Below are 24,378 nucleotides of genomic sequence, written 5' to 3' on the forward strand. Positions count from 1 at the left end.
TAACTATTGTAAAATATATAAATTATTATAATATTCAATATTAATTACACAATTTAATGCTTTTAATATATTAATTTGGCAACGTTGGTTCTCGCATGTGTTCACACTTGTCAAGTTTCTGAAACAACTTGTCAAACAACCGGCGCTTACGTGTTTCCCTATAACTCCCAAATTTTCTAATCTAAACAAAAAATCGAATCAAAATGAAAAGCCTTTCGGAAGTAATCAGTAAATTCTACACGGACTACACGAAGAAAACGCCAAAGAAACTAAAACTCATCGATGCGTACTTGTTTTACATTCTGCTCACAGGGATTGTACAGTTTATGTACTGCTTGCTTGTGGGCACATTTCCCCTTCAACTCTTTCCTCAGTGGTTTCATTTCCACAGTGAGCTGTTTTGTTCTAGCAGGTAAATAATATAAATTATACACTTACAAAGATGTTATATATCTAATACAATATGTTTATTTGTTTTAGTATGTTTGAGACTTCAAGTAAATCCTGAAAATAAGAACCAGTTTTATGGTATTAGTCCAGAGAGGGGTTTTGCGGACTTTATGTTTGCTCATGTTATTCTGCATCTAGTAGTTATGAATTTTATTGGATAAAAAGTAACATATTGTAATCATCTTTTCTAATATAATAAATTGAACAATTTTATTGATAGAAATTTGTTGTTTTACTCCTAATGATGTAGATTTCTAGTTTTTGTGGTGTTGTCATGACTACAGCAAATAAATCAATGAATTTTTAATGCAAAATGCTGTATTATGTTCTTTTCAGTAGTTTAAACAATAGTTTTAAACTGTTTTCTTTCAAAGACAGAAAAACATCAATATATTGAGTAATTCACCTAGTAAACAACTTTTACATCCTAAATTTCCTGGAATTTCTAGTTTTTATGACGTTGTCATGACTACAATAAACAAATAAGCAAAATTTACATCAAAATGTTGTATTATCTTCTTCTAGATAGTTTAAACATTAGTTTAGAAGTGTTTTCTTTCAATAAAAACATCAAACACCAAAATATTGATCAATTCACAATGTAAACAACTTTTGTCTCCTAAATTTTCCGTCTCTGCATTGCGCAAGTTTTATTACTTTTAATACACCGAATAAAATGAAATTGTACCCGAATAACGGGTTCATTTCTTATCGTTGATGATTACCCCCGCTAAAAATATAATTATTCATATTAGTCACGTTCTCTGACAACCTCTCAGCCGAACAAAACGTAACAACAGATGACACACTTCGTTTGTGTGCCGCAGTCTCTCACAAACAGCCGCTACTACCGGCGTAGTACAGCTGCAACATGCCACCAACAAAAGAAACCATCACTGGAGTGCCGAAATTCGGCCTCAAACTGAAACTAAATCATGTTTATCCTGAGAAATGGTCGCAGAATCGCATCCCACCGCTGCATCAACTATATCAAATTATTACCCTCATAATTAGGTAGTAAAACAACACTTTAAGCACTAATTACAATATAATTTATGTGATTTTTTGTAGATATGTGTTTTATCACTTTAAATGTTGGTGGGAAGGTCGGCGCGCAATCATGGACTACATAAATGTGCAAAATGCCAAACAAATTTATGGTATGCAATAAAAATAAACAAATAAAGCAGATATCCAAGTAAATATTTAATTATTCAGGTGTACCAATGGGTGGAATTGGTTGTGGATCAATCGGAAGAGGATACAAAGGTGAATTCTGTAGATATCAGCTGAGACCAGGCCTGTATGATTATGGAACACTAGATGCCAATCAATTCATTGTCACTATCAAAGATAAGCATCAAACAATATTCCAAAGTTTACTATCCACTTACAAGTATGCTACAATGATTAATTTTTATCTCTTACATAATTTATAACAATATAATCAATTGTAGAAGGCAATCGAAGTGTGTAAGCAGCTGGAAGTCATTGATAACTGACTCAAAATGTAATTACACTGGTTTATACCCAAGAGGATGGACTGAGTATGATCTGTCAGAGTATGGAATTAAATTGACTTGTCGACAAGTCAGTCCTGTGATTCCTAACAATTATAAGGATTCATCTATGCCATGCGCTGTGTTTATCTGGAATGTTGAGAATGTTTCCACACAGGAATTGAATGTTACTATTTCGTTCACGTTTCAGAATGGTATTGGTGTGTCAAAAGTTGACTCAAAATGTAAGTTTTTAACGTTATGTGGTTTAAGGTTATATAATTGAGGTTATTTTCTTTGACAGCTACCTGTAGTTCTAAACCATTTACTTATCAAAACTCTGAGGGTGTTATTTTGTACCATACAATTGATAAAACGCCATCTTCTTATTCCCTTGCTGTCAAAACAAACCCGGATGTTTCCGTGTCAAAATGTTTGAATTTTGATCCAAAATCCGATGGTAAAACACTATGGGATCAACTGAATGACAATGGAAAGTTTGATAAAACAACCGAAAAAATCTGATAATCATTTTGGTGAATTGGGAGTAGCCATAGCTGCGCAGTGTACCGTACCACCGAAAAGTAATAAGGAGATTGAATATGTGTTAGTTTGGGATATCCCAGTTGTTACATTTTTCTACAAAAAGAAAAAGTACACAAAGTACTACACGAAGTTTTTCGGCATGGACGCTGCACTTAAAATGGTGGATTACGCTTTGATGAATTACGCCACCTGGGAGGAGGAAATTTACAAATGGCAGGAACCTGTTCTAAGTGATAATAAATTACCAGCGTGGTACAAAAGCGCGTTGTTTAATGAAACTTATTTTGTATCGGATGGCGGATCTATGTGGTTTGTGCTTGATGAAGACGAAGCTAAAAAGTTACCACCGAATGATCCAAGGTAACCTATAAAATTATAAGGTTATGTTTCAAAGGTTAAATATGTTTTTAATTCATAGGAAAGAATTTGGTCGCTTTGGTTACCTAGAAGGACACGAATATCGCATGGTGAATACATACGACGTGCACTTTTACGCTTCGTATGCGTTGGCGTTAAATTGGCCCAAGATACAAGCGTTGATTCAATACGACTTTAAAGACGCCATTTTTGTTGAGGAGAAGCAACTCGTCAAAGAACTCTTCACGGGGCATTACATTGAACGCAAAGTGATTAATTCTGTTCCTCACGATTTGGGTGATCCTGGCGAGGAACCATATGAATTAATCAACGCATATCCAATTCATGATGTGAGCCAATGGCGTGACTTGAACACGAAATTCGTTCTTCAAGTATTTCGCGACTTTTCTCTTAACCAAGATTTAGATAAAAAGCAATATTTAGAAGATATGTACGAAGCTCTCACGAAAGTAATGAAAAAATCAGAGGCATTTGATACGGATAATGATGGATTGATTGAAAATTCAGGAATTCCTGATCAGACTTTTGATACTTGGGTAATGAGAGGACCAAGGTGCGTATATGCATACAAAGTTGCCTATATTGATATTAATAAGGAGTAATTTAATTCCAGTGCCTATTGTGGTGGTTTATGGCTGGCAGCACTCCATGCAATGACGATAATCTGTGATTTCTTAGACAAACAAGAAGATAAAGCTCATTACGCCGAAATTCTAAACAGAGGAATTCGATCTTTCGATAGAAAGTTGTGGAACGGCAAGTGTTACAACTTTGATACACACATCCGCCGCGAGGGGGACATTTACATGGCGGACCAGCTTTGCGGCCACTGGTACCTAAAATCATCCGGGTGTAATTATGAAGTGTTTCCCGAGGACAAAGTCAAGAGTTCTCTGCGTACAGTGTTCGAAAATAACGTAATGAAGTTCCAAGATGGTACAATGGGTGCAGTTAATGGTTTCACAGCTTCTGGTTCAAAAGATGTGATTACTCTACAGAGTGAAGAGGTGTGGATTGGTGTAACTTATGCATTAGCAGCGACAATGTTACAAGAGGTAGCCATTTTGAATATTAACTTTATGAACAAAAGTTTATTACTTTTTTAAACAGGGATTGGAAGAAGAAGCATGGCAAACTGCAGGAGGGCTGTATAAAACAATGTCGCAGCGTTTAGGGTTAAGTTACGAGACACCGGAAGCTTTGTATGAGAAACATTACTACAGGTCAATCGGTTACATGCGTCCATTGAGTATTTGGAGTATGCAACGCGCGCTTCAGGTACATGAACAATCTAAACAAGGCAATAAGTAATTCCGGCCATTTTGAGTTGTTTGGTTGCATAACCAAACTAAATTAAAGTTAATTCTAGTACGTACTAAGCAATAATGATAAATCACGGGTGATTTTTTACACTTTTACACGTATCTTAATTAATCACATGAAATATAGTTAGTTTAAAATAGAAATAACTTTATTTCAACCTAAATTCGTTTGTAGATATTGTATATATAATGATGGCACGTTTTCCAACTGTGGAGTATTCATCTTGCTATAATTTATGTACTGTCTACTCAAACTAAGTAATTTAGGCACTGTAGCATTCTTCAGATTAATCTCCAAGTCATCATAATTAGCCACTTGGATGGTTTCTTTACATCCTTTACTTACATGAGCAATTAATCCACTTGTAATGGCCTTCACTATCTTATTCATCTCATAAAGAAAGTTTGTTGAACTCAGAGGAGCCTACAATGCATAATTCCCACAAATTATTTCATTTTAAGTAAAAATATCTTGCAACTTACATTTTGTGTGGATAAATTTGGAGGAGGGCTTTTTCTCAAACAAACAATCATTAATAGCCTCAAAATCTAACTGTGCATCATCTGGAACAATAAATAATGGTGCATCCCATCTGTTTTTACCATCAGGTTCCTCATATCTCATCAGTAAACCATCAAAAGTGTCCTTGGAATACTTTTCTGTTTCATTCCTGGTAGAATTTAATTGTGAGGCAACATCTTGATTAATAATTGTGTACAATGTGCATTGTGTGCTGTGGTTTGCTTTAGTTATGCAGTAGAGTTCATATCTGTAGCCTTTTATGTAGTTTGATCCATCATAGATGACTAGATTCCTAGGTGATATTAACCTGGTTACATGGGATTTAAGAATGTCTCTGACTTGTTTTTCTTTTCTAGAATCTAATAATACACTAAATTAATGAAGAAAATAGTTTAATAATTGTTTGTGTTATACACACCACTATAATATGTGTTTAAATCAAAACCAGCCTTTGTTATTTCATCTGTTTCATTGACAATGTGTACTTCTTTGCCTTTTTCTTCGAAATAACTCTTTAATTCACTTGCACGTTTTGATTTATAACTACAGGGGTAACCAGTGATCACAATTAAAGGCATTTTTAGTTAAACATTAAGCAGAATCACGATAAAACTTGATATTTTGGGTAAAATGTGAGAATAGTATGAGGTTATGTGTTCAATTAGTTGTGTGGGCAACAGATAAAATCTTTTGGGAGAGGGAAAAGCAGTTTGAAAGTGTTTTGTAGCTAACAGAGATGAACTGTGAACATCCCCACAGATATAAAGCAAATTCAATGGCAGAGGAACCTAGAAAACAGCTAAACCTGAGGTCTACCTGCAATAAGCGGTGGGGGAAGCAAACCAAAGAAGTCAGGTAAAAGGCTACCCTCGTACGGTGCTCTGAATACGAGTCACTTCTACCGCTAGCCTCATACGGCGCCCTAAATGGGGGTCACTTCTACCGCTACCCTCGTACGGTGCCCTGAATCGAGTCACTTCTACCGCTACCCTCATACGGCGCCCTAAATGGAAGTCGCTTCTACCGCTAGCTTCGTACGGTGCCCTGAATATGAGTCACTTCTACCGCTAGCCTCGTACGGTACCCTGAATCGAGTCACTTGTACCGCTAGTCTCGTAAGATGCCCTGAATCGATTCATTTCTACCGCTACCCTCGTACGGTGCATTAAATCATAGAAACGCCTACCCCCACCAATTTTTGCTGATCAAACGCAAATATAAAAGACGAGCACGTAGTGCGCACCGTACTCAGTCATCCCTGACTCTTCCCTCGAGTCTGATTTGGTAAAAAACATAAATTATACTTAAAATATAATTTATTCATCGTTCGCATCCATGATTTCCGTACTCTGTGAGATAAATTAAAACAAACTGCAGCAGTATAGCATAAGTATGGTAAATTGTTCCTTTGGAAGTACAAAACAATCCTCTCATCCAAAAAAATCATTGTCACTTGATCTACACCATCAAAATTAACTATTTACAAGTAATATTGTGAATAGAAGCAAAAGCGCACGCGTTACTAACTAGAATTAGATACATAATAATGAATTAAACCAGTTTCAGATGTATCGGATCTCCAAATGCAAATGAATTCCATTTAAACACAATTTCTTTCCTAATCCATGTCGTTTTAATTTCGTTATCTCGTAATTGATCTTAAATTTACGGTAGCACTGGAGCGGGAGCAGTGTACCTTATCAAGTGAAAAGAGAGCCACCATGATAACACCGGCTGCGCGCCAGCAACAAACAACAAAAAGTACAATCTCCGCTTGTTTCCATACCCGCTGTCCGTCTCACCGTAATAACTCGTCTGGTGCGTCGTCACCGGCAACACCTGACTGCGTAACACGCGCATAAGATAAAACGCAAGCGCCAAACTGCAATAACCCAGCGTGGCATAATACGCCGCCGTTCCTCCAACAATACTCATCAAAGTACTGACGATTATCCCAACAAATTTATACCCGCTGTATGCTAATAAATCCAGTGTGCGCAGGCTTGTTTGAATGTTACCGATGTACAACGTGCAGGAGTAAACCGCCAGCTCAAGCAGGCACCATGCGAGCGCAGACGAACTCTGGATGCCGAACTGTTCCGGACTGAAGCGATTCTGCATGCCGAGCACCAATCCAGCGACGACTACATACGTCACGTACGCCATTGTTGGAATATACAAATCAGGCGCGTTGATTTCGTAACGCGGCTGCACAGGAGTATCTTGTTCGAATTTAATGGACCAATCGCTGTGTGTGAACGGGAAGAAGAGTAAACCTAGTTTTGTAAGCGCGTATTTTGTATCCACGGCGAAATAGTACTGCAGACGGGAGATTGGCACGTATTTTTCCATTTCTTTCTTCATCATCGTCGCACCGGTAGACGCCATCTTGAAAAATTCAAAAACATGTCATTTTCATGTGATTTTTTAATGAAATTTGGGTAAATATTCTGGTTTTACCTGTTGTGTATATTGCATAGCCATATTTTGTACAATTGGCTGCTGAAAGATTGCATTTGGATTCATGAAAGCATTCGGATCATAATTTCCAGGAGGAATTTGCTGACCAGGCATTGGCTGTTGATTTGCTTGATTTGGTTGATTATAACTTCCCTGATTCATGTAATCTAGAAGAAATACAATAATTTTAAATTTGAATGAAATGACAATGACATTTAGATAATTTTCTACCTGGTTGAGGTGGTTGTGAAAATGTAGGCTGTGGTTGATCCAAACCAGCACCATTTGGGAAAGGATAAGCTGGTGCTTGATTGTACCCCATAGCATTGACATCGCTAACCCTTTTTACTTTACGACCAAAGGCTAAACGTAGAAATTATTTACACATAAGCTTATGATTTATGATTGTATTTGAAGGTTAAGTGCTTAGAAAATAGATTCTTACGTGGCCGAGCGCCGCCAGTTCCCATGTTCGCGTTAATGTTCATCTTTGTAATTAGATTTCGTTCAACAGGCGCAAACTGGTCGCAAGAATATCAGCATTAGTTCGCTTTTTTTCATCGACACGTCACTGAGAGTATCTAGGCATATTTATTTCGGCATTCAACGAATACGGCACCGAGTGAAGGGATTGCGCATGACGAGAAGTGCATACTTGGTTGCCTAACATCACCGCAACAAAGTAGAACAAAACGGAAACTAAACATTCCGCAAAAAATATAAATAAATGACAAGTTGTTTACATTTTTTCTAGCAAGTGATGCGAATATCACATATGTAGAATTCTGATGATTCATACAATTGCACTTTAAGGTATAAAATAATCATTATTGTGCAAGTATGCGTCATGTTATTGTTTTAAATTTGAATGAATGCGTAATTTGCGTATGAATGACCGCATTCGCTCGTGTGGCATCCGGACGCGCCGGAAACGCATGCCTACCGCAACCGGAAAACGCGCGGCAGCCTCCGACGACAGCCGACGTCGTCCCGAGGCGCATCCGCTTTCCGCTGTCATTCGTCATTCTGGCCCGTCGCCAGTCAAGTGCAGTCGACGATTCCGAGTAAACGCCAAACAATAAAGCGCATCTCTGATAACTGGAGATTAGGTACCTGCACGTCGTGCGCGTCGTGTGCGTGATGTGACCGGCTCGCCGTGTACCTAGAGTGGTGCAATACGAGCGCGCGCCGCCGCGCCGATTAGTCATGTAGTTGGTGGTGCCGCGACTGTCCGGACTGCAAGCAGAAGCAGCAGCAGCAAGCCGACGCCGACGTTGGGCAATCGCGCGTACGCCGCGCATGAATCATAACAAAGACGCACACGCCCGGCGATGAGCGACAAGATGCGGCACGGGCAAGCCGGAGCGGCTGCCTCCTTCGCCGCCAAGCCGGTGCCGATGAAGCTCTTTGCCACCTGGGAAGTCGACCGGACTCCATCTGATTGCATACCAAGGTAAAAAAACATATATTTCACACAAACATAACCTGTTTTCGCCAATAATGCAGAATAATCTAAATAAAAAAAAAAATATTTTTCTATAGATTGTGTTCGTTAACGCTGACAAGACTCGTAGTATTACGCCCGCTGGGTAACGACCTAGCGTCCATCTCCATTGCGGTGAAGATGCAATCCAGCAAACGCACGCTGCGTTCCAATGAATTACTATTACCTGCAAATGGTTTGCTTGACACTTCTCTGGAGCTCACCTTCAGCCTGCAGTATCCACATTTTCTCAAGCGTGATGGCAACCGTCTGCATGTGTTACTGCAGCGTCGTCGGCGTTATAAAAACCGCACGATTCTGGGTTTTAAAACACTCGCTGAGGGCGTTATTCGCATGGATCAAGTTCTCCAGCGTCAAATGGATCTGGAACTCGAACTCATCGCGGAAAACAGTAGCAAGGATAAAGGCACTGGTCCGCTGGCGAAGATTATCGTCCTGGGTGTGAGTTCAACACCCGTCGACGGTGATCACAAGCCCGATCGTGAGCGAGAGTGTAGTGAAGATGACGATGAGTATACATCCGGCGATGAGGAGCCTGGTGATCTCAGCGATTCGGAGCCCATTCGGACCAAGCTGCCGCATCCGAGGCACAACTTCAAGCAGCGCTTCGTCTCGCTGTTGAAGCGATTCAAGGTCGCTGAAGGCCCAGAGGGTGTGCGTGGGTCTTCACTTGCGAATACCACGGATATTCAAGCGTTGTTTCAGGTAAAAAAATATTGGAAATCTTTCTAGGCTAGAATATAGGTTAGAAAATTGACAGGTGAGATAATTTGAGGTTACAATAAGGAGATTTTTGATGTTGTTTGTTGATTTTTACTTGTTTTATTCGAAACAAAGTCTTTTTAGGTTAGAATAATTTGACAGTTAGAGAATTTAAGGTTAGGTTAGAAAACAAGTGAAGATTTTATTGTTATTAGTTTGATTCGAGTCTAAAACAAACTAGTCGGTTAGTTATTTATTTTTAGAATTAACCAATATTGTCCTGTGATTGTTAGTGTTGCTGACGTTGTCGGAGGTGCTTAAAATATCGCGCACCCAGCGAGAAGGGAGATAACTGTGGTGTGGATTTATTTTTGTGCTCCTGGCATTTCTTCAAGGTTTAATCATGTCGCACGACACTTGCGCGCAAATGATAGTTGAATACTGGATGTTATAAAAGTATAACATATGAAAATAAAAAGACACGAAGCTGCTGTGTTCATATTATTAAATTGCGGCGAACGAGAGAAGCAAGAAAAAATAAAATAATGCGGTGCTACACCTCGGTATGCACGCCCATATAAATAGTGAAAATTGTTTTAATAATTAATTTCGAATGTGACGCCTGGGATGGTGTTGTTTGGCGCGGCGCGTCGCTGAATTTAATTTATTTAGCGCCGGTCTACGTGCGTCGCATACGTGAAAATGTAGATTACGTGCGGAAAACTGCGTCGCCGATTTATTTCTATGAATATGCGTTTGTTGTTTTGCCAAATAATACGCTAAACGCAAACAAAACATAATCTTGACGTTCAGCTGTTGCGAATGAGAGTTGTTTGTGTTAGGTTTGTGTAAGGTTATGTGGCTTACAAGTGAGGTTAAGTTACTAAACATGCTCAAAGTGTCGTAAAATCGTTAATTTTAGTTGTTTTTGAAATAAGTTCTAGTTCAACATGTCGATAAACACAGGTTAAATTTAGTCCACTTTACAAAAACACAAAATTTCTCATTTTGTTGTAAATTTATCATGTTTTTTGTTTAGGAATTGGAATCGCTCAGTTGTGATGATGATTCCGCCGGTGAGCCTGACACTGTGTCGATTTCCAGCACTCCGAAACCGAGTTTACGCCCGTTCTTCAGCAGTAGTCGCAGTTTGTTGGATACAACCGTGCAGACAGATGTCGCTGCTGACGATCGCAACTGTTCCGGAAGTGATGGTAACGCAGACTTTGCCGGTACAGATTACGAAGCGCAGTCGGATCCGCAAACTGGTTCACCACCCAGAGAGAAACACGTCGGAAGGTTGAAGAGCGACGCCGCTGAGCCGGAGGAGAAGAAGACAAAACTCTTCCGCACGTCGGTATCGACTGGCAAAAAGAAACACTCGCTTAGTATTGGTACCGACACTCCCAGCGTCACGGCCACTACCCCGGAGACGATAATCGTACGTGAAAAACGCGCAATTATTTTGACATGCAGCCAAATGGTTTATTTTTGTTTTTGTATGTTTTACAGGCTAGAAAATCGTTTCTTGAAACGGTAACGCGTGTACTGCCTCTGGACGACACCACGCTGCCGGATCACATTGTATTGGCGTCGGGACCGGAGCAAATGGTGGCAGCGCTCTTACCGCGATTGCAGTTTCAACGCGTGTTAAATCCGCATTCGGCTCCGGAGGTTCGTGCAGTGTTGACGACGCTGTTTGCTAAAATACACAAGTATTGCAACAGTTATGCCAAACCTGGCACGCCAATTAAACTGGTGCTGATTGGTGGAGATGCGCTCGTGGGTTGGACACTACGGCCGTATGTTGAGTTAATGTCGAACAAAACGCCTGATTGGAGTGGACATATTCGGATATATATTGCTCCTTTAGGTAAAACTTATACTTTTTTCACGGCCGTGACTAAAGTTCTTTATCTCGACTCTAAACGTTGTTAAAGTTCCACTTAGCACACTTGATACTTAATATACTATCATTAAATTGTTTTGTTTAATAGGTCAACCATCTTTGGTTGCTAGACAGTTGGCATCACTGGACGCTGGCTATTCTTCACTCTTCCCTCCTGATTCCGACGCGAATAAGGATGAATTAGCAACGCGTGTTTTACGTTATGTTAATGGCGGCGGGCCTGCTACTCAGCTACCATTGGCTGAGGCTATGCTTACGTTTCAAGACGATTCAAGCCAGCTTTTTATCCCGTTTGTCAGCGAAGTACGCGTTGGGCCTTCAGACACCGCACATTCACTCTCGGTTGACTTGGATGATTTGCTGTGTTCAAGTCCGCCGGCTCCGCCTCCACTCACGCCTCCTTCATCACCAAATGTACAGGTTTGCTTCTATTTTTAGATTTTGTTTCACATTTCTTCTGTGGATAATTGTTAAAAATATTTGTTTTTGTATTTTAGGTTCGTGAAACTCCTTGGGAACCATTAGAGTTGCAGTTGGATTATTGGCAGCTTCCAGGTGCTAAATCAGGAGAAAAGGGTGAGAAAGATAAAGGCACAAAACCGGATGGTAAAACGTCAATGCGTGGATTACTACGTGGTTTACAAGCATCACCAGGGTTAACGCTAGCTATTCATATGGCCAGCAAAGAAAAGAAGCAAAAAATCATGCGCCTTGGCAAAAAGAAGGACAAGGACAATACTGAGCCGCGCTCGCACACTGTCGACTCCATTGCGCGCTTTGTTTGCTCCGCCAAAGGCTCAAACTCATCACCAATGCGAAGTAAGCAAGCAATAAAACAACAAAACCTTGATTAAATCACACTCACCATTTTATTGTTTAGTAATCATCGATGGATCAGAATGGACGGGCGTGAAGTTCTTCCAATTGAGCAACACGTGGCAGACGCACGTCAAGCATCTGCCCGTGGCGTTGGTAGGCGTTCCGCTCGCCAGCACCGACCCCTGAACGCCTAGGTCGGCCATTTTCCACGACATTCCATGCTGCGAGCCGAGGCGATGCTATTTCTAATCGAATATCACGCGGTCTTCTTCTTTATCTAGTCAGGACAATATGCGACGCGAGACGCTTTGAATATTTGTTGGTTAGGCATCAGAAATCAAAAGAAAACTGTATGTGTGCGTGTGAGGTTAGGACGGTTTAGGTTAGGACGTAAATGTTGCACCCGTACTCTTATTCCATGTGATATATATAGTCCGCTTGCTTTGATCGGTGGAGCGCCAATATGAAATAAGACTGACCCCACAAAGAAACAAACAAAAACAAAACAAAAGTAACGTCAACTTCATCACGGGGCCGTTTTTAACGCTACAGTAACATAACCTAACTTAGACGAACTTACCGATAGAGATTATATAACAATATGTATCATCGTATATTTATCATATCATCAACTACTGGTCATCATGTTTCATCATTATCGCGATGTGATTTTATCAACTGTATTATGCACTCACTGTGTTTGATGTATTCTTGAATCTCGCGACTTTTTTTATTTCGACTACTGAATGCGTAGCAGTGTGCAGCACTCATTCCTATTGATTATATTATTGTATTGTGTAAATTTATTCGGTTTAAACAAAAGACGTATGCAATAATTGTTATGAGATTCGATTTGGTTAGGAAAAAATAATCAAAAAAATTGGCATAGCGAGGGCTGAATCAAATGATTAGTTTAGCTATACTTGTATTTATTTTTGTAAAGTGTATATTATGAATCGTTTGACGCTTCAAGCTTGAGAGTAAGCTTTAAACTAAACTTTTGCTATAGGAAAATCAGTCGCATTGATATTTTTTTGTGGTAGTTGTTTAAAAACTTGGAAATTTTCATCGGCGACTACAGTATTACGAGATTAATTTATGTTCAGTGAATGAAAATGTAATGAATGTAACACAAATAGGACAATACCTTAGATTTACGCGTATAATATTTGCCATACGAAGCATATGTTAAATGTTCAAATTAAATATTAACTCTCCTGCAGATAACGGCAACCAAACAATGGAATTGTACAAAATGTTCCTTTGAAATTTCACTTACTTGATATCTATATCTCTGAGCGTCAACACAACCAGCAGCCATATGTAAAACAAAACAATTTGAAGCTCAACACACATAATCCTAACATTTAAGTATGTAATCAATTCAATCAACGACGTTTTGCATCCAACCGAGTAACAATTAGAGAGAATTGCTCATCTAGCGTGTAACAAAACTAGCGTAGCACTTGGTAGCTGATAATTTTATACACATGTATCGAAAAAAAACACGTCTGTTTGCGTCTGTAGGAGCTGAAATCTAAAACGAATTCATATCATAATCACTCGTTTCTCTCAATACTAAGTAATCAATTAGAAATTTAAATTAAATTATGAATGGATCTCATAATTTCATGATTATCTCTTAAGTTTTTCAAGTTCCTGTAGATTGTAATTAGATTGATGCTTGTGTTATTATTATGAAAATGCTTATTGCGCACACTCACACGAGATTCAATTCGCTACGGACGACGCTGCAACCAACAAGACTAATAACATTACTGAATGTAATTAACAATGAGAACATTGAGCTTTTAATAACTCTATTTAACTTGTAAAATGTATAACACATGTTAAGCTGTAAGTGTGTATCGTGTAACGGGCAGAAAACCAACCAAAGATGGTCAAAACAAACAATTAGATAAGTGGGACGCAAAAATTTTGAATGTTATTACCAGGTTTTTGCGAGATATCAAAATTTTCAACCGATTGGAATGTTGCAATATACTAGAAATTTTATTCATCAATAATTATAGACTTATTAAACTTTATATATGCAATATGCGTAGATTGGATATTATTGTGAGCAGACAAACGATGAACAACTACTTCATATACAATTATATTATACAAGAGTAATATTAGAATTGTTTACATATACATATATATATATATATATTATATATTATGATGAGAAATGTATATTATTATTAATGCGAAGAGTATGATTTCAAATCGACGATGAATGAAAAATAAATGTTTTGCTTTGTATACAAACGATGTAAGTATTACGTGGCTTCTCATTGATTTGGTTGGAAATTTGAATGAACTACATGCTCATAACTTTAATTTGAATGGCAAATACTGATTCGTAGGTGATAATGAAATAGTCCTTAACACGCGACCACGACAAATGCACCTACTAAATATGTTACGATCTAATTTTCAGCGACAATGCAAATTCGCACGTCCGTTTTGTATCTTTAGAGTTGAAAAATTAATAACGGAAACTTCCTTATACATAAATATTTAGATACACATCGGTAGTTTACCACGCTTCGAGTGTTATAACACTTTGTAAATATTTTGGGTTTTAAACGCAATTATTATGTCTATACGATTTGAAAACGGAAATTTATGTTGTGCAATTTTGAATCATCAAGAGTACACATGGATAATTTGATTATCTGAGCGTCTAGAAGGTTTTTTAAAGTTTTATTCTGCAAAATATTGAATTTATTGAGTTTATGAAGGAAAATTTATACTTTTCGCCTTTGCGGTTTTAAGTTGATATAAAACTATAAATAACTTATTCATAATATTATGTTTTGAGTGAATAATGATGATCGTGGTTTGTTTATACGGGTACTACTGATTTTACGTTGATGTATTTATTCAATACGTGTGAATTGAAAACGCTGACAAAGGAAATATTGGCGCTTGTGATTAATGATACACACCGTGCCGTTTATTAACTTGTTTATTAACTCGGGTGACAGATTTAAGCAGGAGGTGTATAAACAGATCTAAAACGCATATAAACCGATGAAGATCCACTCAAAATCATTCAATTTGAGAATATCTCAGTGTAAAGACTTGAAAAGTACAAAAATAATCAAAATGTCGCAATATCAGAAGGTACTATTGATTATTTTTCATAATTTTTAAATATTAATCTAAATTTTTGTGTTTTAGGTGTTTTTTGTGTTTGTTATTGTGGTTTACCTCATCGCCGCGTGTTATGCTCTTCCAATTGATAATTCTTCATCATCTGAAGAAACAGTAACGCCAAATGATGATGATGATAATATTTCAACTACTATTGCTTCTCCAGTTAGTAAACTTGAGTTTTTAAAATCCATTGTGAAGAAAAGTGCTGAGGAAATAAGGGATGTTTTGGATGAAACGGAAAAGTTGAGGATTTCTAGAGATACTGCTAGGGAGTCGGAGAGTGCCAAAGTTCAACACAGAAGGAACTATCAGTCATTGTATCCGAAGTATTATGAGGAGGCTGAGTGGCCAGCTTTAATATAAAACGAGGTATGAGTCATTATTCGTATATTATAATATTTATTTGATTACTAAATGATTTTGTTATTTGCTTCAAAGCTTAGATAGATAAATGTGTAATTCCAATGGAATAAGTGCTTGTAAAATAATATCATTTAATATATTATAATAGTTTTCTAGATAATGCAATTTTTGATATAGTTTAAAAGAGGTTGTAATTAATTAATAAAAATTTGGCGGAGGCGCTAATTTTGAATTTAATTTTGGCTGAAAAACAGGGTCTAACTTTGTTTTTAAATTATTTTCTGTCAAAAGACAGGGTCGAAAATATTTTATCAAGTGATTTTCTTTGATAATCAGCAATAAAAAGATTTCTAAATGTTTTTAATAATTGAATTAATTACTAAAATTTTGGTGGAGGTGCCTGTTATTTTAATTAATGTCAAATTTTACCTCACATATGAATCTGAAAGTAGTTTTTCTTTAACTCTAATAGTTTGCAAGATAAGAGCAAAAAACATGATTATTCATTTTCTCCATCGTTTCTAAAACAAAAAATAAAAATCACTTAAACTTTTTATTACGGAATATTGTAGATAACGCAATGTTGAATCATTTATCTCTGTACTATTTTATTATCAAATTAATTATTTAAGTAGTAATCGTCATATAAAATCAGATTTTGTATAAAAATAAAAATAAAATAAAATATAAATATAAATTATAACTTTAAACATAATAAATACACATAAACACAATTTTAACAAAATAATTACCACAAATCTTTAAGATTGAACCAAAGTAGGCCGAAACTTTCGTTTAATCGGTTTCCTACCAGCAGAATTCGCTGAATTTTGATTTAAATTTGAATTTTGATTCTGATTTGAATTATCTTGTCTCTTGATAAGTCTGTTAAAACTTTGTGGTGGGCCATTAAACTGTGAATACTGTTTACCAATATTATACGCTCTATAATAATCTCCTTTGTTTCTATAATAATTACTCAATGTCTGCGGCTTGCCATACAAACCAAACTGATTACTCTGATATTGACTAATAGGAGGGCCTCCATTCCATTTACGACCACTGAAATAAATTTGTTGGGATGGTTGCGCTTGTTGATATCTCGGATAACTTGAATAACCATTAGGATATACTTGTGGTTGCCTAACTTGGCGGACATTTTGATTGTACGGAATGAATTTTCTTTTATTTTGTTGATTCTGTTGAAGTTTTGCGAGTTGTTCAAGCTGTTGGAGTGATTGTTGAGTTTGACGACGTTTGCGATCGTGTGGTTCATGCTCCTGGGCGCGGTTACGCAGAAAATACTTTGACATTACGCCGAACATCGGGTTGTGCGAATGCAAGATGGCGTTATAACGATGGCGAAAACTCGCGTCCGTAGGTGCTTGGTCTTTTAGATGATGATGATGGTAATAGTGATGATGTTCTTCATCAATTCTTGCTTCAGTAAATGTTATCAAGTTTATTCCGATGTTGAGAAGCAACAAAAATGCAAACACGTGAAAATATTGCATCTAAACAAAGATTAATTGTGTTTATTTGTATTTTTATAATTATTTAAATTTACCTTATGTTATATTTTGAGTATTAATTATCCTTTGTAACTTTTTGATTGAAAATGCCCTTTAAACAACGTTTTTAAGTGTTTTTGTTGATGGTTTGCGTGCAATAGTGAGTCCCGTTTCACTCAAACTTGATTTATATAGCAGACACATTGCTTTGTGCACCGATTTCAATTTGTTTAGTGAAACGGTAATTATCGCTCTAGCGCACAGCGCGCTTCTTCAATTTGTTCGCCAGTTTAGTCGCTTATTAAGCGCATTTAAATAAAAAAGTATCTTAACGCGTCTGCGCTCGAGTTTACATAGAAAGAGTCGATAATTACTTGCTAGCCGTATACAAGCAGTTCGACGAACACGCGCAATTAGTAGACGTGTTAATTTCCATCATCAACAATGCTTGCGTTTTTGCGATTCCTACGGTTTACATTTGATATTTTCAATGCCAGGAAATTTCTTATTCATATTCATCAGGGGTGCGTGCTTACTGCGAATTTTTCAATTGTTTGCTTGGCTTTTGTTCATCAACATGCCAATTCTAGAAACTAGATAAAATTATATTGTTTAGAGTTATAATTAGAATTTATTAATAAAGAAAAGTAAATAATTAACAGTAAAATTAACAAAAATATATAATTAGTTGATGTAGAAATACAATTAACAGATATTTTTTAAAAACAAACCAAACCACATTTAAAATAAATATAATTCACTAGTATATAATATAATTATTGTATTTAATAACAAAATTCAGCATTATCTACTTTAATTTTCAATTTATTTAATAAAATTACAAATTTAAGTTACAATAAAATTGAATTGACACTGTTTAAGATAGGCAACCAAATAAACTCTATTAAGGTTACATTTATCTTATAACCGCAAGTCGTACATGTAATACTCAAAATGATAACACATTTCAAATAGAAAACACCGCAAACATCGCATGACAAGCAGCATTTACACGAGGTAATTAATACGAATCAATAAAACAATAACTCTTTATTAAATATCTCTCTATTGTAGCATTTACAAGTGAAATTAAAAGAGGTCAACATATTGTTTTCACTCAAGTGAAATTTCTTATCTAAAAACCACAAACAAACAGAAGTACAATGTTACCCACAAAGAAACTACTGCCTTCAATAAATCTGCTGCTAAATCAAGCTAGACATGCATCAACCAAGCCCAAAACAGGTATTATAATGCTCAATATGGGTGGGCCTCAGAAAGTTGATCAAGTCCATGACTACCTGCTTAGAATCATGACAGACAGAGATATGATACAGTTCCCTATGATGCAGGACCACTTGGGTCCATGGATTGCAAAGCGTCGCACGCCGGAAGTAATGAAAAAATACGAGGAAATCGGCGGTGGATCACCGATTTACAAATGGACACAAACCCAAGGGGAACTTTTGTGCAAACAACTGGATGCACAATGCCCAGAATCAGCACCACACAAGCACTACGTCGGTTTTCGTTACGTAGAACCCTTCACAGAGGATGCCATGCAGGAGATGGAGCGTGATGGAGTCAAACGCGCTGTTATATTCTCGCAATATCCGCAATTTAGCTGCGCGACAAGCGGATCCAGCTTCAACGCCATTTATAAATTCTACAAGAAGCGTGACTTGCCTAAAGACTTAAAACTTAGCGTGATTGATCGTTGGGCGACGCATCCACTGCTGGTAAAAACATTTGCGGATTTAATTAGGAAAGAACTCGACAAACTTCCTGCAGATTTGAAGCAGGACGCTATTATTTTATTCTCCGCGCATTCGTTGCCTTTGAAAGCTGTAAATCGCGGTGATTCGTACCCTTCTGAAGTAGGCGCGACTGTAAATCTAGTTATGCATGAATTGGGTTATTGTAATCCGTATCAGTTGGTCTGGCAATCAAAGGTTGGGCCATTACCATGGCTAGGACCATTTACTGATGATGCTATCAAAGGATATGTGAAGCAAGGAAAGAAAACGTTCCTTTTGGTGCCAATTGCGTTTGTAAATGAACATATTGAGACGTTGCATGAAATGGACATTGAGTATTGTAAGGAATTGGGTGAGGAATTAGGCGTGAAGGATATTTACAGAGTACCGGCACCGAATGATCATCCGTTGTTTATTGATGCGCTGACTGATTTGGTTAAACAACACTTGACGAGCGGTGTTGGCGTTGGGAACAAGTTTTTGAACCGTTGTCCGCATTGTGTGAACGCGAATTGTTTAGCGAGCAAGAAATGGTATTCGGAGGTTTGTTTAAATTCGATCAAAGCGATTTAGGTGTAAATTATGAGGAAGAATATTTTTAATGTGGTGGTTATTGGAATTTGTTACATTTTGGTATATAATTGGCTGTAAACACAAAAGAAATTAATATTTTAATTTGATTCTTTCTTTGGGGTTTAATTATTTAAATCTTTAACCAACCTACAAAGTATTTCTAAAATTAGATGTGTACTTTTTGAGAAATCTTTAGTGAAAGTTAAAACTTTCTTTCATTTATATTTACTCCTCAAGTTAGGCAACCAAGTATACACCAATGAAAGAAAACACAAGAATTAGTTGTTTTTATCACTTTAATAGTGGTTTTATGACGGTATTGAAACCACAAAAGTGAAATAATAAATAACTTTACATATATTTCACTAGACACTGCATGTTTTCAATGTTATGTGCTCATTTTACAAATTAAACAAGTTTTTCTCACAAAGAAAACCTGATTAGGCACCTCCACTGTTGATGGCTTCAATTTCTTTCTCATCAATGGGTCTCCTTCTGTATCTTTGTGGCAGTTGGAAATCATAAATCACTTCACCACTTCCAGCCTGACCCTTGCCTGAGCTTGCTGAATGTGAGGCAGCTGCAGAAGTCTTATCCCTGCCTGGTCCATAACGAAATTTGATCATGGGATAACGCGCCTTTGCTGTTAACGCAATCGATCGTAGCTGCTGGCCGGAGAACATTTTTCCAATTTGTGTAATATAGGTTACTAAAACAAGAGTAAGTTACATAAAACTTGTTGTGATTTAAGGTGTTACCTTCTTAGCATTGATTTTTAATATTTTATAGTGTGATAGGCATAATTATTATGTAATGCAACGTACCGAATAATGTTTCGTTAAAACAATAACTCCAGAGCTGCCGCACTGATCACACAGGCCTAGTAGACGGCGTTTTGTGATTATAATCTGGATGGGATTGATTTTCAGCTGTATTTTTAGCTTACTTTATACGTATACTTGGTTGCCTAACGCACATAGCAAATTTCATTTACAATCATTTATTTATTCACAGTCTTATTGAATTTTTTGCACTTTTCATAAATCATATAATTATTATCAATATAAATACAATGTACTCCTGTGTTTACTTGTAATATCTACAGCCATCAATAGTTTTGACTCGCATCCGGCAATTCAAAATAAAACAATCACATAGCACGAATAAAACTTAAAATAATAATAATATCAACTGGTTATTTCATAGGCCAGGAATTAATTGCGTTGACGGTTGAAGTTTCGCCGGTTGTTTCTGAACAGCGGACGGAATACAATTGTATTTGCCGCTGTGTCCATGACTTCGTCGCCATTTTGCGCAGCGGCTCTGCGCACTCTTGTTTCCTCCGCCACTTCATCAACTGTGGCTTCCTCTTGCGTTTCTTCACTTGAAGCATCCTTATCAGTGTTGATTTCGTGTTCTTTTACACTTGGGAATATATCATCGTCCTTTTTTTCGTTGTTTTCGTAGTAAGCAGCGTATTGACTCTCTGCAATCTCTAGATCACTATCAGCGGACCTCACTCTTCTAATCGGATGTTTTCTGAACAACGGCTTGAAAACAATGTTATTCTCAGCAGTTTGCATATCGTCAGCCGCGGCACGTCTCGAGCGTCTTAAGTTTTGTAAATTTTGATTTCTACGGAACAAGGGACGGAAAACCAGTCCATTTTCCGCGGTTTGCATATCGTCCATGTTGGATTTAGCTTCTCGCAGGACGCGCCTATTGGGCCTCTTGCGGAAGAGAGGCTTAAAGACAACGTTATTCTCGGCGGTGTTAAGATCGTAGTTATTCGCCGAGCGAACGGGACGATCAAGGCGACGGTGTTTCGTGTAGGAATCTTCCACTGGGATGGTTTCGAGTGATTTAATATCATCTTCAACGGGATTGTGAATAGACCGGGTGATGCGTTCATTGTTCGGGAGCATTTGATCCAATTGACGAGTTATTCCAGCGTTGATCGTGTTACCGAACGTCATCAACAGGAGAAGAATCGGGAGGATTGCAATGTGAGCCTGAACAAATTATTATTCAATTATTCTTTTGGTCTTAAAATTTGAATTTTCACTTACCATTTCTCGGAATGTTAGATTTTTCTTTCGTAACTTGTTTAAAAGTATTTTGGAAAGGTGTTTAGAGTGGTTTTTGAAGTTGTTGTCGCTTCTGAAGTGTTTTCAATCGATAGCTGGTTGGATTATGTGACTGAAAAGTTTGTCCACTGCTTTTATACTGCTGAAGGTACGCTAATTAAAAGCGGCCACTAATTGCCCATTGACGCTCGCAAAAGTTGCTAATTTTCTAGAACAAAGCGCGCGTAATCGGTGCTATTTGCTTACAAATCCATTGCGAAAAAATCAGACTCATTCTCGAACTAGAAAGAATCAAAATCAGTTAAAAATCATGATTTCAAGAACATTTTTATTTCTCAAGTCATCAAATATGCGATTATTTTATTTTATTCTAGCGCATGCGTCGTGCAAGTAATTGATTTGTCTTATACTTAACCTAACCTTTTTAACATAACCAAAAATAAAGGAAATTTCAATAAAATTTAGGTTTTTATTATCAACTTTGATTAAAAAATGAATTAAAAACTTATGTAACTCCTGTAAGTCGTAATTATTATGCTAATATTTGTGATAATCATAATTAATGAACATAACAAGGCTAATTAGAGCGTATGCGTTCTTGATGTGAGGTTATACTTCTAGCTCCACGTGGAATAAAATTGAATCATATTGGAAAACTTCCTTGAGCGCGTTGAGCATTGAGTCAGACCTATTTGCATTCGTAGGTTTTTGATGGTGTTTTCAGGCGTAAGGTGTAAAGCAAGTTGTAAACACACAAAATGCGCTTCAAAATCGTGTCACACGTGACAAAATTAATAAGCATTCTAAATGCTAAATCAATATTTTGATGCACCTTATCACAACACGGTGAATTTTTATTTAAAATGTAACTTTTCATGCATAAAAACATATGATTCAACTGTTTATAGATTGTATATTTTATTATTATGATGTCTGGCGGTCATTTCCGCATAGATTATATAAAATAGGAAGTGTTAAACGATTGAGAATTGAATTTCATTGTCAATTTTCTTATTTTTGTAACAGTTTCAAGAAAAATCGATGTTTTTCTCACTGTTTCATGGCTTGAGATGATGTCTAGAACAAAATCTAAACTAATTGATGGTAATTTAAGAAACAAATAAACCATGAGTAAGTCACGTATTTTCTGCAGGCGGTATTGTGATAAACGATGTTTGACGCAAAACAACGGATGAACTTTCGGAATTCTCAAAAATATTTACTACAAAGTTGACATATAACTTCCATTGTATGCAACCAAATATACACAATTTGTATATTTATGTTATGCCAAATATTCACTCTCAAAAATGTGATGCCAGAGGAAACTTTATGCGCTTTACAGAAATAATTAGCGAGCGACCGGAAAAAAGTGTGAACTTGTGCACAAAGCAATCCACAAGCCTATAAATGTAACACGCAGCTCACGATCCACTGATTAAATAATCATCTCGCATCACTGATACACAACTTTACATTACGCAACAAAAAAACTAAATAAAAATGTCTATTATTGTATTTAATCAAGAAAAGTTTACAATAATCTTAATCTGTGTGATATTATCAGTGTGTTTATCACGTGCAATACCAATTAAACCTGTTTCTGAAGAAATAAATGAAGAAAATCAAAACGATGAGAATTCAACGGAAATCAACATAACCACAAATGAGGGCACCTTGGATAACACATATGTCGTCCCCGAATTGATATCTTTTGATGATTCTGAATATTCTGATGAAAATCATCCACAAGTGTTCCGCCGTGAATATTTACTACCAGATGGAGAGCTGATTATTCAAAGGATATTTTTTCCGCAAGCACGGAATCACATGCACAAAATCCCACATGATTTTGAAAGAGGGAAGGTGAATTGATTTCAAGGCGACGTCGAGATGTTGAAATGTTGGATGATTTGGACACAGCTGAAGATATTCCGTTCATGCCTTTGTTTCACTACAGAATGCGACAGAGGAAACGAGCGGAATTAGCAGCAAGAGTTGAATGATTTTAAAAGTTTAATTTAGTTATTTATTATGAAAATTATACAAATATAATAATTAATTCCAATCGAGACATTTTAAAGATGATTTTTTAAATTTTAACCCCAGCGGTGGCCGCCTCCCCATCCACCTCCCCAACCTCTTCGATATCCTCCATAATATCCGCCATAATTGCCCCAACCACCTCCGTAGTATCTCCCACCCCATCCACCGCCCCATCCACGACGATGACCACCATATCCAGTATATCCCCATCCGCCATAGCGAGGTCTGTAATATCCGCCGCCATAACCGCCATAACCTCCATAACCTCCCCAAATTGTATTGGCGGTTTCTAAGTCAGTTTCGGAGTCAGCAACGGATTCGCTTAAGTCATCACTTTCTACAGTTGATTGAGAAAGTGAAGATGCTTTAGATTCTTCACTAACACCGGGAAAAGCTGTGGTTATTCCAAAAAGAAATAACACACAGAGAATAATCTAAAAATAAAACATTTTTATGATATAGGCAACCAAATTTACAATTAAACAAAAATTACTCACTGTTATTTTCATTTTAAGTGTTTCTTGTCTCTTTTACTTTGATATAAGTTTATTAAATGCTTAGATCGTTCGATATGGATGCGTGGCGAGTTACTGTTTGGACATCGTCGTCAAAGGTGCGCTTTTATACTAGTTGCTGGACGTCTCACCGCGCATCACATATGTACCTGCTTAAAGACGTTGTAGTTGTTGTGATGTTGATTCATTCACATGAACAACCACATTATGAGATGTTGAAAGATTGTAAAATTATGGATTAACATG

General features: G+C 37.1%; 7 protein-coding genes and 2 long non-coding RNA genes across 11 annotated transcripts; 4 read left to right on the forward strand and 5 right to left on the reverse strand.

Annotated features, from left to right (window-relative positions):
• The first annotated feature begins 108 nt into the window (after positions 1-108).
• Positions 109-673, forward strand: Dad1 (dolichyl-diphosphooligosaccharide--protein glycosyltransferase subunit). The gene is given in 3 exon segments (XM_065312718.1): positions 109-350; positions 352-412; positions 481-673. Coding segments are annotated over 3 exon segments (339 nt in total). The 5' UTR covers positions 109-203; the 3' UTR covers positions 612-673.
• A 532-nt stretch (positions 674-1,205) lies between these two features.
• On the forward strand, positions 1,206-4,342 carry LOC135799568 (non-lysosomal glucosylceramidase). Its single transcript, XM_065312712.1, is given in 9 exon segments — positions 1,206-1,464; positions 1,522-1,610; positions 1,669-1,846; positions 1,908-2,194; positions 2,254-2,447; positions 2,449-2,855; positions 2,914-3,426; positions 3,487-3,928; positions 3,984-4,342. Coding segments are annotated over 9 exon segments (2,454 nt in total). The 5' UTR covers positions 1,206-1,321; the 3' UTR covers positions 4,185-4,342.
• Positions 4,323-5,606, reverse strand: LOC135799572 (protein KTI12 homolog). Its single transcript, XM_065312717.1, is given in 4 exon segments — positions 4,323-4,619; positions 4,679-4,703; positions 4,705-5,077; positions 5,137-5,606. Coding segments are annotated over 4 exon segments (828 nt in total). The 5' UTR covers positions 5,297-5,606; the 3' UTR covers positions 4,323-4,349.
• A 410-nt stretch (positions 5,607-6,016) lies between these two features.
• On the reverse strand, positions 6,017-7,840 carry Yif1 (Yip1d-interacting factor 1). 2 transcript variants are annotated; one of them, XM_065312715.1, is made up of 4 exons: positions 7,624-7,838; positions 7,410-7,541; positions 7,179-7,345; positions 6,017-7,106 (listed from the first exon to the last, which is right to left on the reverse strand). In XM_065312715.1, the coding sequence occupies exons 1-4, from the start codon at positions 7,664-7,666 to the stop codon at positions 6,384-6,386; spliced, it is 1,065 nt and encodes a 354-aa protein (XP_065168787.1). In that variant the 5' UTR covers positions 7,667-7,838; the 3' UTR covers positions 6,017-6,383. The 2 variants fall into 2 exon arrangements, with proteins under 2 accessions (XP_065168787.1, XP_065168788.1); XM_065312716.1 differs by lacking the exon at positions 7,410-7,541 and having other exon boundaries at positions 7,624-7,840.
• A 337-nt stretch (positions 7,841-8,177) lies between these two features.
• Positions 8,178-15,803, forward strand: KrT95D (phosphofurin acidic cluster sorting protein KrT95D). Of its 2 annotated transcripts, none has more exons than XM_065312713.1 (8): positions 8,178-8,631; positions 8,721-9,387; positions 10,424-10,825; positions 10,897-11,257; positions 11,382-11,713; positions 11,791-12,112; positions 12,174-15,247; positions 15,305-15,803. In XM_065312713.1, exons 1-7 carry the CDS (start codon positions 8,510-8,512, stop codon positions 12,296-12,298), a joined length of 2,331 nt encoding a protein of 776 aa, XP_065168785.1. In that variant the 5' UTR covers positions 8,178-8,509; the 3' UTR covers positions 12,299-15,247; positions 15,305-15,803. The 2 variants fall into 2 exon arrangements, with proteins under 2 accessions (XP_065168785.1, XP_065168786.1); XM_065312714.1 differs by having other exon boundaries at positions 11,382-11,707.
• A 431-nt stretch (positions 15,804-16,234) lies between these two features.
• Positions 16,235-17,427, reverse strand: LOC135799574 (uncharacterized). Its single transcript, XR_010550027.1, has 2 exons — positions 17,211-17,427; positions 16,235-17,157 (listed from the first exon to the last, which is right to left on the reverse strand). It is a non-coding gene; the product is annotated as an uncharacterized lncRNA (long non-coding RNA).
• A 645-nt stretch (positions 17,428-18,072) lies between these two features.
• Positions 18,073-19,597, forward strand: FeCH (ferrochelatase, mitochondrial). Its single transcript, XM_065311680.1, has 2 exons — positions 18,073-18,171; positions 18,229-19,597. The coding sequence occupies exon 2, from the start codon at positions 18,318-18,320 to the stop codon at positions 19,482-19,484; it is 1,167 nt and encodes a 388-aa protein (XP_065167752.1). The 5' UTR covers positions 18,073-18,171; positions 18,229-18,317; the 3' UTR covers positions 19,485-19,597.
• An 871-nt stretch (positions 19,598-20,468) lies between these two features.
• Positions 20,469-21,691, reverse strand: LOC135798743 (uncharacterized). Its single transcript, XM_065311681.1, has 2 exons — positions 21,554-21,691; positions 20,469-21,496 (listed from the first exon to the last, which is right to left on the reverse strand). The coding sequence occupies exons 1-2, from the start codon at positions 21,554-21,556 to the stop codon at positions 20,699-20,701; spliced, it is 801 nt and encodes a 266-aa protein (XP_065167753.1). The 5' UTR covers positions 21,557-21,691; the 3' UTR covers positions 20,469-20,698.
• A 1,895-nt stretch (positions 21,692-23,586) lies between these two features.
• Positions 23,587-24,324, reverse strand: LOC135799604 (uncharacterized). Its single transcript, XR_010550036.1, has 2 exons — positions 24,115-24,324; positions 23,587-24,051 (listed from the first exon to the last, which is right to left on the reverse strand). It is a non-coding gene; the product is annotated as an uncharacterized lncRNA (long non-coding RNA).
• Between the last annotated feature and the right edge of the window lie 54 nt (positions 24,325-24,378).

The sequence above is a fragment of the Atheta coriaria genome, unplaced genomic scaffold, assembly GCF_025399875.1.
Source record: "Atheta coriaria isolate IRGN ID8LTWV9N9 unplaced genomic scaffold, Caltech_Dcor_3.1 hic_scaffold_9_pilon, whole genome shotgun sequence".
Lineage (NCBI taxonomy): Eukaryota > Metazoa > Arthropoda > Insecta > Coleoptera > Staphylinidae > Dalotia > Dalotia coriaria.

Bases quoted from the DNA above. Each gene is read 5' to 3' on its own strand.
- KrT95D (XM_065312713.1), top strand. From the start codon at position 8,510: ATGAGCGACAAGATGCGGCACGGGCAAGCCGGAGCGGCTGCCTCCTTC. The intron at 11,258-11,381 runs GTAAAACTTATA...TTTGTTTAATAG, and splicing joins GATATATATTGCTCCTTTAG to GTCAACCATCTTTGGTTGCT. The intron at 11,714-11,790 runs GTTTGCTTCTAT...TTTGTATTTTAG, and splicing joins CTTCATCACCAAATGTACAG to GTTCGTGAAACTCCTTGGGA.
- FeCH (XM_065311680.1), top strand. From the start codon at position 18,318: ATGTTACCCACAAAGAAACTACTGCCTTCAATAAATCTGCTGCTAAAT.
- Yif1 (XM_065312715.1), bottom strand. From the start codon at position 7,666: ATGAACATTAACGCGAACATGGGAACTGGCGGCGCTCGGCCAC. The intron at 7,542-7,623 runs GTAAGAATCTAT...TTCTACGTTTAG, and splicing joins AACTGGCGGCGCTCGGCCAC to CCTTTGGTCGTAAAGTAAAA. The intron at 7,346-7,409 runs GTAGAAAATTAT...TATTTCTTCTAG, and splicing joins TTCACAACCACCTCAACCAG to ATTACATGAATCAGGGAAGT.